Source organism: Cariama cristata, unplaced genomic scaffold, assembly GCF_000690535.1.
Source record: "Cariama cristata isolate BGI_N322 unplaced genomic scaffold, ASM69053v1 scaffold14052, whole genome shotgun sequence".
Taxonomy (NCBI): domain Eukaryota; kingdom Metazoa; phylum Chordata; class Aves; order Cariamiformes; family Cariamidae; genus Cariama; species Cariama cristata.
This window is the reverse complement of record NW_009603334.1, coordinates 34,444-45,873: the sequence shown is the minus strand read 5'-3', so window position 1 is coordinate 45,873 and position 11,430 is coordinate 34,444. Positions and strand designations below refer to the sequence as shown.

The following is an 11,430-nucleotide window of genomic DNA, read 5'->3' as shown; positions in this document are numbered from 1 at the left end:
TTGGAGAAGGAAGTTATCCGGCTTTGAGTTTTTTTCTTTAAGTTAGGAGGCTTTGAGTTTTTTTCTTTTAATAAGAAAAAATTGACAAAGTGAATCCTGAAAAGATCAGTATATTCTGGTGTTTGGTCTTTAAGCTCCTCTGACAGACGTCTGTGAACTAAGTTGTTTTTCTGATGTAATGAATTCTGGGGTCTGCCAGTAAATTTTCCGTGTTTGTTTCTTCCATAAAGATAGGATAATACTCCAAATTTTCAATAGTGTGAAAAATAGTCATTACTGAATCCATACAGTAGTGATTCAATCACTTAGAATCAGCTTGTAATTGCCATTATATAATCAGGGTTTCCATAGCCTCATATTTAGGTATATGCAAATATGCAGCTTGAGTAGGGAATTAATTTTTATCTGTGTTTTTCCCCTTTTAACTTCTGTCTACAGATAGGCTTTTCATACAATGCTAGTGGTATGGCATTAAGCCACATCTTAATTTACTTTCAGTAGCTTTAAGAAAACCAGAGTTTGGTCAGCTAGAAGAGGCTATTTAGCATCAAGATTGGTTTCTACTTAAAACTGATTCTTGTCCCTAGAGAGTATCTAATCTTCTAGGTTGGAGGATTTTTCATCTGAGAATGTATGTTTGTAAATGGTTTCAATTATTTTATTCCTTATTTTAGGAAAACTTGTGGCTATTGCAGTCATTGATGATAAAAACTCTTCAGTGGAGCATACCAGGTAAAGAATTGCGTATCGGTGACACTATGGGAGAAATGTGCTGATATGACATAGAGAACTTTGGAAGTTTCTTAATATTTAAGAAATGCTAGGTTAAGTGAATGGTCTTAACTTGTGGATGCTCTCTAATTTCTGACTTTGGCCTACTGAATTTGCCTAACTTATGGCTCTGTTGAAGCACATGTGAGTTCAATGAGATGATGGGAGTTCCTGTATCACTCTTCTGCCGTTTGTTAATGAGATCACAGGACCAAACAGTGATCTCATAGCTTTTTAAAGCTATTGTGTCACCTTTGAAACATAGATGAAAGTACTTGAGTTCAGATGACTTTGAGATGAACTTAGTAAGTTTAAACAAATGACTGTTTTTCAGCTCAGTCATATTAAAAATTGATTTAGTGATGCTTATATATTAGTTGCCTGTGGAACTTGTATTTAGAAGGGGCCTTTTCAGTTGGCTTGGAGTTTGCTGAAGAGACTGAGAGGAACAAAACCTTCCCCTGTCCCTTTCTGATTGCGTACATAATTAGACTAAGAAAATATTGTTCAAGTACTGTGTATGCTATTTTCCCAGACCTCTTTGGATTTCTTCAGTGCTCCATCTTCAGAAGGCAATAGATGGAGTAAAGCAGCCTGACTCTTGTTTTTTTTCACGTTGAGACTATGTGGTAGATAGCCTTTCAACCCTTAGAAACCAAGCAAGATGAACGAGGTGGTTTTTGTTAATGGAATAGGGATCCTTATTGCTGATGAGGTACTGTTTGCTGCTTACTAGGGAAATATCAATGTTCAGTGTTTCTATTTTGACAGAATATATCCTGGATTGTCAATGTCACTTTTTTTTTTCCCCCACCAGACTAAAATCTATTATTCAGGAAGTTGCTAGAGATTATCAGGATCACTTTCACAGGTAGGCACACATGGTACTATCTTAAATGAACTTCTGCATTAACCTTTCTAAAACAACAGTCTTTTTTTTTTTTTTTCCTACTTGAAAAATCTTATAGTGCCTGCTTTTATATTTGTACACTGATATTTAATAAGACCATTCCAATAACTGAGTGTGTTTTGGGATGCTGACTGTCTCGTAGGTCATCAGTTTTTGAATTATATTGCTGAGTGTGTGCTCTCATCTTCAGTTATAGGAAAAATATTTAAGGAAGAACTTTTGCTGAAACCAATTATTCTGTTTTCTTTTTCATCATTCTGTTTTTCACTGCTTCTCTTACAGGGATTTCCAGTTTGGCCATATGGATGGAAATGATTACATTAATAGTTTACTAATGGAGTAAGTAAATTCTTATTTGAATATTCTTTCTTCTCTTGCATTTGTTGCTAAGTATATTTAATTGAAAACAATCTTATGAAGAATTCCTGCCTTTCATGAGTTAGAAAAAAAAATAGCTGTCCTCAGAATTCGGCATGTAACATAGTTACCAGTTGTTTCTTGAATTAAACTGCATAATTTAGCGTTAGAAGTTTGGCTTACTGATAATGCTGATTGGCAAAGCTTATCTTTTAGGTCTACTTTGTTAAATTAATTACTGTATTAGAACTGTGGGGTTTTTTCCTTTGTAAAAATTTACAGGGCACTAGACAAATTAAAAATTATGTCAATTTGTAACAGGAATTGTAAATAATGGTTATGCATTATCTGTTTTTTATTTCTGGAGAGGCACATTTTATTCTTGATGCATTTCTAAGACATGGATAGAAACATACTTCTGCAGAGAAGATGCATCAAATGCATGGAAAATGCTGTCTGCAGTTGATATGTACATGGTACATTTTGAAATATAGAAGTAGTTTAACAAGATGCTTGACATTTGCCCTTATTATGATCCTTGTCTAAAAATGCATCGTTAGAGAGTTAAGTTGCTTGGAATTTACAGTTGACTACTTATTCTCCTCTGACCTTTTGAGTGAAAGAAGGGAGAAATGGGGGTCAATGTGCCAGCTCTGTAAGATTTCCAGACCCCTTTCTTGGGGATCAAAGCATGAACAAAGCAGACGTTTGTGCCCCTGAAGGTTCTAGGAGCTTCATGGGGACTCAGGAGGCACAAGGTCTGTATTTCTGTGGAACGTCTGTAGATTAACACCTGAATACAATTAATTTAAAACTAGCTGTCTCTCAATTGAAGTTAAGTCATGTGATTGATCTAGTGATTTATAGTTGCCAAAACTGAGACCTTCCTCACTTCGTTAATTGCTTCTCCTGTGCAGGCTCTTATGTCTGACTCTCTGCTGAGCTGTTTCAGCCTGTTTTATCTGGCAGAAAAGTGTTTGCTTTTTTGGCTAGATGAGTAGGGGAGTTATTTTGCTGATCCAACAAAACCCTTAAATGTCTTTCTGTCTGTTCTGCTGAGTACCAGAACTGATGTGCAAAGAAGCAGGGGAGGGAGATGAGGTCCCTGGGAGGAAGAAAATGAAGGGGAAAAAGACAGAACTGCCACTTATAGTGGTAGTGCTGTAGTGGCAAGATCTGTTCAGCTGGATTAACTTAATCTGCAACATGCCTAATTTTATAATTTGTAGTATATGGGAAGTTGCTGTTAAAGTACTCACGAGCTTTTAATTATTTTCTAAATGGAGTGTATATATTTCCAGCATAAGTGGAAAGCAGCGAAAGAATGCAGCAAAATATGTTCAGTGTTACAAGTAGCTGCTGTTCATGTGGCTACTTGAATAATTCGAGTAAAACCATATTACAAGTGCTTCGATTTTCCACGAGATGGCAGCAAGTGGAAATAGAAAAAGCCGCTTGAATAGTGCGAAATCTATTGCAGAATACTTTTCTGCTGTGGTAGATGCACATAGGAGCAAATTATGTTTCTTCACAAAGGGTGAAATATTGTATGATTTGTGGGGAGAGAAGTGATAGTCCCTCATAGAAGTACACTTATGAATTTGGCTGTAACTCCATTAGTAGACATTCTAATTTATCTGTCCCTTCAGCAGTGGGTATACACGCTTTTGTTGGATTAAAAATGGTGTAGTTAAAACTATGCACAAAAGAAGAAAACAGAATATTATGTATTTTACTGAAAGCAAAGATACATCTTTGTGTAAGCTAAAGTATATAGCATCATTGGAATGTCAGCTCTAAATGTACGTAAAGTATTAATTCCTCAGCTCTACATGTTTTTATCATCAATATTACATGGATTACAAATGTACATGTTTGGGGCACCATTAAACAAGAGTGAAAATGTAGAAAAACAAAGTTTGCATTGATTGTGCTGTGAAGCAAAGCCAGCTAGTACTTAAATTCGTTATTGACAGAACTGTAGAAAGTTGGCAAAGGCTACAGGAGATTTTTCACTTGACTTATTTAATGTATTTTCAGTCTTTCTTGTTGAACAATATACTTGTGCAGTATTAAATTTTACTAAACCTGATCTATTTTTGAATTTAGGGCTACTTTGAATAGTAGATTATACTGGTTTATCTCCAGAGATAATTTCTAACATTTTTTTTTCTTTTTTTCTTCTTTCTTCCTTTCTGATTCTTTGATACTAAACAATGCTTATGCATGTGAGGGTCAGCTGCTGACTAATAATTGTTTAAAAACTCTGTAGCTCATCTGTCATATCTAAACGAGATGTAGAAAAACTTTGGTTGGTCTGGTGTATTCTTTTGACTTCACAGGTAGAGGTTGATTGATAGAGCTGATCAGTTGGACCATGGCTATATGGGATTGAATATTTGGATTATACTTTTGCCTTTGTGCACTAAAATACTTAATGTATTGTGCTAATGGTACATTTCATATACAAGGCTACTATCGGTGATCTCTTATTAATTGGCAAGTCATAAGGAACATGATGTGCAGTCACTACGGGTATGTAAAATGCAGTAAGGTTCAATAGTGTCACCGACACGAATGTGAAGGAAAAAATATTGATGAGAAACATGCGCCTACCATTCAGGTGATTCTCTTCCCCCTTCCCTCTTGCCTTTAAGGAACTGCTATAAAGAACACACACAAAGTGAAGATTGATGGCTACCTTTTGAAATGACATAGGAATTATTTGAATTGCAGTGTTTTACATGGTAGTTCTTTAAATGTATAAACTATCTGTTTTGTGTTTCCAGTGACTTGACAATCCCTACTATTGTTGTATTGAATACCTCCAATCAGCAGTATTTTCTACCAGATAGGCACATTGAGAACACAGAAGACATGGTTCAGTTTATTAACGATATCTTGGATGGTACAGCTGAAGTAAGTCTATATTGTGACTTTAGAATAATAATAATAATAGATATTATTCCATGAATATGAATTCTATGAATTATTCTATGAATTCTAAAAATAAATAAGTTAGTTTATTTCCTTAGATGCTAAAGTAGGGAAAAATTTGGTTATCTGATTGTTACGCCATGTGTTTTATCTTCCCATCCTGTCTGTCTTCCTGTCTTGGGTGCTGTCAGTGAATATGTGATTGTGAATTCTCAAGGTGTGCCTTTGCTTGCTGTTCTGACTGCAGAACCTCTTGTAGAAAGCAAGCTTTTTTGTTTTATTTATAGCATAATGTTAGCTGACTTCTCTTGATATTTGTTTTACTGGTGTCACTGGTAAATGGAGAGCTTTTTTATTCATCTCCTGGTTTGCTTTAAATGCATTTGTTTAAAATTTCCTTTATAGTACATAGTTCAACTCTACCCTTTCTTTTGGGTGGTAAATTAATAAATCCAGTAGCTTGATGAATGGTAGGTTCAGATTCAAAAACCAGTGGTATACTTGCTGTGCATATTGCAAACAGACACGCGCCCACCCCTCTCTCTGCTCTAAAACTAAAAATGAGCTGTTTGTTGTTAAAACAACAAAATGATTAAATCCATCTGGAATTGATGACTTGAACAATTTCTTAATGTTGGCAAAACAAACTCAGGTTGGCTTATTCCCTCAGTCTGCTCTAAGTTGCACAGAAGGTTATGTTGTGTGAATGAGGAAAGAGGTCAAGGATTGGAGCTTCCGTTTGCACTTAGGAGGCAAGCAGGCATTGCCACAAAGCGGGGGGCAGTGCTAACAAATCACTTGATTGCCTCCTGGGAGAAGCCTATGTTCGTTTAAGCCCCAGTTTGCTGTTTATTGAATGCTTACTGTGTTAGCTGAATCCCACTTTACGTTATACTAGCAGTTTTAGGGCATTGGGTGGTAATGACAAGTAATGCTGTAGATCATTTCAGTCATATGGGGTACTCTGGTTTATTTAACCTGACAAATCGATGTAGCGACGTAATATAGGTGGATTTGCTTGCTGGTCATGACTCTATTGGCCATGCTTCTAGTTGTAAGGTGAGGGGTGTTCCTGTAACTTATTTGGTGCTTCTTTGTTCATCAATTCTCAGTTTTTTTCAATGCTTTGCTAATTGCATTGAATTATGTTATCAACATCCATTTGACTCAATATATCCTTCTGGTTGAAACAACAAATGAAATTGGTTTCTGTCTGGTTTTTAACTTTGAGGAAATTTGTTTGTGATGCCTTGTGGTTTTTGCCATAGTGTCACTTAGTTCGTTCTACCTTTTGTTTGCAGTATTTCAGCTAGAATGATTAAAGGTCTGTCTAAATTCACATCTCTCTATGTATGTGAGAGTGCTAATACAAGGCAGACAAGACAGGATGTGACTTCATTTAAGCTAAATGGTTTCTATGGACATAAAATGGCACTACTTTGGCTATGTTCAGGCCCAAGAAATCGTGCAGCTGTTGAGGAATGACAGTCTTCAAAGTATGCTGGTAAGCAAGGAATAGGATGCAGACTTTCTGAACCACAGTGAAATTTCTGAGAAGTATAACCTTCCCCCCCCTCCCTTCCTTGGGAAATGTTGAATTATTCCCCTTAACTTTCTTGTCATTTTCTGTAAGGCCCTATAGGTAGCCTTTTGGGAGTCTGTTTCATCTTTGTGGACTCTCTTGTAATTTGAGGGGTATTGGTCGCGGCCAAGTGCTGATCAGCTGATTCCCAAAATGTAGGTTTGTTTCTCTGGCAACTCAAGACAGGTGAAAACTGGTCCTGTTCAACAGACAAATTGCCTTCGGATTCATGTAGTTATTTTGAAGCCTGCTAAATTAGGTGGCAGTGTAGGTATAATCTGTCATTGTGTGATGCAAGTTTTCTTTATTACACCTTCGTATCTTCTTGTTACTTAGTTCTTAGGTTTTTCTGACTGCTTCTGTCATAATCCATAAATAGATATCCATCAGCTGCAGGAAAGTTCAGAAGATCTCTGCAATTTTATAACTGTTACATCAGGACAGTTGGTAGCTTCTGTTAGTGCTTCTCAAGGGTAAGAGAGTGGAGTGCCAGTCCAATGTTAAAGTTTGCACTGATTGTTTAAAACAATTATGAGAGAAATTTTCATGAGACTGTCGAAATGTTTATCCATGCTTGAGAACTTGGAGTGTCTGGGCATCATAAGGTGCAAGAATAATTACTTTTCATTTCCTTCTAAAGGGACTTAAGATTGCAAGGTCTGAAGAATGAACTTTTGGAATCATAACTGAAAAGTGTCAGCAGTTTTGACATGGTTCCATTTGAAATTTCAGGCACAGGGTGGTGATGGACTTCTGCAGCGAATCAAGAGAATAATCTATGATGCCAAGTCTACTGTAGTGGTGAGTTTTACTTTTCATTAAATGAGGTCGTGCCCTTGTCAATCAAGATGCAGATATTTTCAGAGGTTAGAAATATTTTTATATAAGTCTGTATTATATATATGGTGTATATATAGATTAGATTTAAGCCAAATGAACTTCTTGATTTAAGTTTTTAATAATAATTTCCAGTGTGCTGATTATTCAACATATGTTGGTTTCTTCATTTTTCACTCCTTTTCTGTATTAGTCTGACATGCATTTTAAGGGATAGAACAGGGAGAGCTCAAAATCTTCTCCTTGACCCTTTTCACATCCTCTCGCTCAAGCTGATTGCACTTCCACGTTCTGAGAAATGTGATGGTTTCAGTCTAATTAGGTACAGCATAAGGGGATTAAATACTACACTTGGTGTAGTTTTGAAGCAAATATTTTTATCGTCTTTCTTATAGGTTAATGGTACTTAACAGAATTTTATTGGGAAGATGTACACAAATCCATTTCTTACTTGTCCTACACAAGCGAAAAACCTGTGCTGTGAATTTAAATTGAAACTCACATGTTTCTGTATGAGTGCCTTCCAAACATCTGTGAAAGTGCAACATTTAGCCATCAGTTACTGAAATCAGAAGTCCTTCCTCCTGTGCCATTAAACTACTCTTCAATAGGAAGCTGTCTAATACAGAATGTTTCGGCAGATCTCTTACTACTCAAACTGATTTTTGAGAATGAGACCCATGTAAGAGATGAAACCGGTTGCTTCAAAAGGGTATTTTAACAGTTAGAACAGTTGTTTCTCAAGCTCCAAACAATGAATAGGATATACAGTTGTCATGTTAACATTAACTGTCCCAGTGCCACATTGTAGTATTTGAACTTCTGAGTCTTTTTTTTTTAAATGAATTTATGGTAGGAATTGTTAAAATGAGGACTCCCCCTCCTTTCTGGAGGGGGCAGAAAAACCTCAAACAAACAAACAAAAAAAAAACCACCACCAAAAAATCATTTTGGATGTTTCTGAAGATGTACACAGACTAATAAGAGAAGTAATAAAATAATTTTGTATATTAACTGAAAGTGTTTCTTACTTCAAATTTGTGTTTCAACAGTCTGTGTTCAAGAGTTCACCACTTCTTGGATGCTTTCTCTTTGGGTTGCCCCTGGGGGTCATCAGCATTATGTGTTACGGAATCTGCACAGCTGATACAGATGGAGGGGTAGATGAACATGAGGCAGCTAAAAAGGAAAATGGTGATCGGGAGCTCACGGATGAAGGCAGTGAGGAAGAACAAGAGGAGGAAAAGAATGGAAAATTTACAGAACTTTCAGGTGGAGAGCTTAAACAGAAAGACATAATGGAAAAGAAAAAAGACTAACTTGTTGGCAAAAGAATTCTCTAGAATTTCCAAATAGACTTATTTATTGAAGGTAGTCATTTATTGATCATCTTCATGAAAGAGGACCTTTTTGTCTGCATTATGGTAGTTTTGACTTGCATGTATTCAAATTTTCTCAGAAACTGACAGAAAAAAGATGGATGTTCTCTTAATTGTCTTTAAATTGCTCTTTCGTAATCTATTAAACTGAAAAAATTTGCAGGTACAATTCTACAACATTTTTTGAAGAGTTTTGAATTGTTCATTTCCAGAACAGTGAGATAATGTTACTTGACTTTAGTGTATGTGATAAACTACTACTAATATAGCCCAGCTAAACACTCATTCATATAAAATTAAGGCTGCAAACTAAGAAAGACGAAGAGATCTGTAAAGTCATTCAGAGCCTGATAGCTACAGACAACTTAGAGTTTTCCAAGAAGTCACATGTTCTACCTGTTGCACGTTATTTTGGAAAAAAAAACCCCAGACTTTTATATTTTCGTAAGTTAAATGTAAATTGTTAGGAATTAGTTGGTTGTTTTACCATGTAATAATATAATTATTGGCAGTCAAGAATGTTTACTTGATATAGGATGTGGGAGTTATATGCTAAATTAAGTCTTTATTAGTGCTTTAGCAGCTAAAAATACTGGAAAACTACATTATAAACCTTTTAGAACGTGATTGCCCATTAAATTGTTTTGTATGAGTGCTTACACAAACTTACAGTGCAAATGATCTTGAAGTTTTCCTGAATCCACAGTACAATTTGATAAAGGAAGACATAAATATAAACACCCTCTCATTATTTTGCATAACTCTCTAATGACAAGCGTTTTTGAATGATGTAAATTGGTTTAGAGTGTTTAATTTAGATTGTTATGTATCTTTGAGGTAGTTGGTATTGATAGTTTTGAGACTGTTACCTACTCTGAAGCAGGGAGTTAATGGATCAGAATATTAATATTCATAGAGATTGGTCAGTATAATGCATTTTTGTTACCTGTTTCATCATAAAAGTCACTTTTAATACAACATTGTGACTGTGGAAAGGACTAATTTGTGTCCAGGGTTAAAATCTCCAAGGATAAGCTATAAAGCAGCCTTTGGCATTGATGTCATGGAGACTACCACAGAAACAAAACTTACATCGCTCTTTATCTTGGTATTCATGCTGGTTTGTTTTGGGTTTTTTTAAGGCTATAGTACTGTATAATACAGATTATAATGTCCTCCTTATAAGGCAGCTTGATCACATAAGAAGTTACTATGCTATAGCACTAAATTAAGGAATTTTAAATAAAAAACATGGGTAAGCTTAAATAGACAAGTTCTGTGTTTGAGTAAACCTGATGATGATATAAATCATAACCAGGGAAAATGTATTGCATCCTTTTTCCTTGTAGGAAAGACACTTGTTTCTTCTGTTTAAGTAGCTTGGTGACAGCTGGCTTCATGTTGCAGTGCAGTATAGTAAGTAGATCCCTGAGAGATTAGGATTTATTTTCTTTTTCAGAAAAATTCCATGTCTGATTTTGAGTCCAACCTTTTTGCTTGCAGGAGGAGAGGAGAAAAAAATGAGTTCATAGAATACTGAGTAGCAAGTGTCCGATTTTTTTTTTTTTTCCTCCCCCTCTGTTGTTTTCTCCTTTTTCCTAGTATGGATTGCCTTTTTTCATTCTTTGTCATTATAGCTAGTTGTACGTAGTGATTTGAGTTTTCTCGCTTTTGATTTTCTTTTTATTTTTTTAGTGGAATCTTTGACGTGTAGTTTTAGCATATATTTGTAGCAGGAGATACTTAAAAATGTGTTTAGAAGTTGTTTTTTTAACATGGTATAGAGCTCTTGGGTTGTTTTTTTAAAAAACAAAACAAAACAAAAACCAACATTTAATGACAAGCCTGTAAATTTTTGGGGGACTTTAGCACAACTCAGTGCTGATAGTCAAAATGTAGGACTATTAAGGCAGTAATATATTTTCTTTATTTGTCTATTTTTCTTAAGATTTCAAATACAGATCAATGACATATTTAATTTTGGCTCAGGCTGGAAACCTGCAGCTTTTGACTTAATAAAAAACAAGTGGTCACGGGAACGCTGCTGTTCCTTCTATTGTGTGTAATAATAAAAATAAAAAGTTCTGAATTCTGCTGCATTGCTAAGAACTGTTTCAACTATGAGCCTTCGGTTTTTGTGATTATTTTTGTTTGCGTTTATAATCAGTAGTAGCCAAATAACTTGCTGAGAAATCTTCTGAGATACGGGCCTGAATACGATAAATACTGCCTACGAAACAGATTGCACTGTAACGCTTAACCACTAGAGTTAGAAGGAAAGCATGTGTCTCAGTCACTTCTGAAGTATAATAGCAATCAGATCTGTACTGAACTGCTGAAAATTAAACTTGAAATGTACTGCCATTTTCACCAAATCCTTCTCTCGGCTATATTCAACAAGACACAAGGAGAAGAAAAGCATACAAGTCATATAGTGGGTGTCAGAAGTGATGCGAAATTAAGGGTTTTGCTGTGGTCGTGCAAGTAATTTAGAGTGCTGTCTGAGGGGGGATCTGGCATTTTATTTTTTTCTTCAGTCTCTAAAGATTTCTTAAGGCAACTTCACTGTAATAACTTTGAATTCACAAAATAATGCTGCTTTTTTAAGTCAAGTGTAAGCCTTTTGTTTTTCTGTAATAAAAACATTGAAAAGAGCA

The 11,430-nt window shown here is 35.5% G+C and overlaps 1 protein-coding gene across 1 annotated transcript; it reads left to right on the top strand.

The window, feature by feature from the left end:
• Positions 1 to 674: 674 nt before the first annotated feature.
• LOC104157708 (protein disulfide-isomerase TMX3-like) lies at positions 675 to 8,862 on the top strand (the record flags this gene model as incomplete). The annotated part of the gene is made up of 6 exons (XM_009695145.1): positions 675 to 732; positions 1,589 to 1,642; positions 1,964 to 2,020; positions 4,828 to 4,957; positions 7,290 to 7,358; positions 8,447 to 8,862. Coding segments are annotated over 6 exons (635 nt in total), but the record flags the coding sequence as incomplete, so codon positions are not given.
• Between the last annotated feature and the right edge of the window lie 2,568 nt (positions 8,863 to 11,430).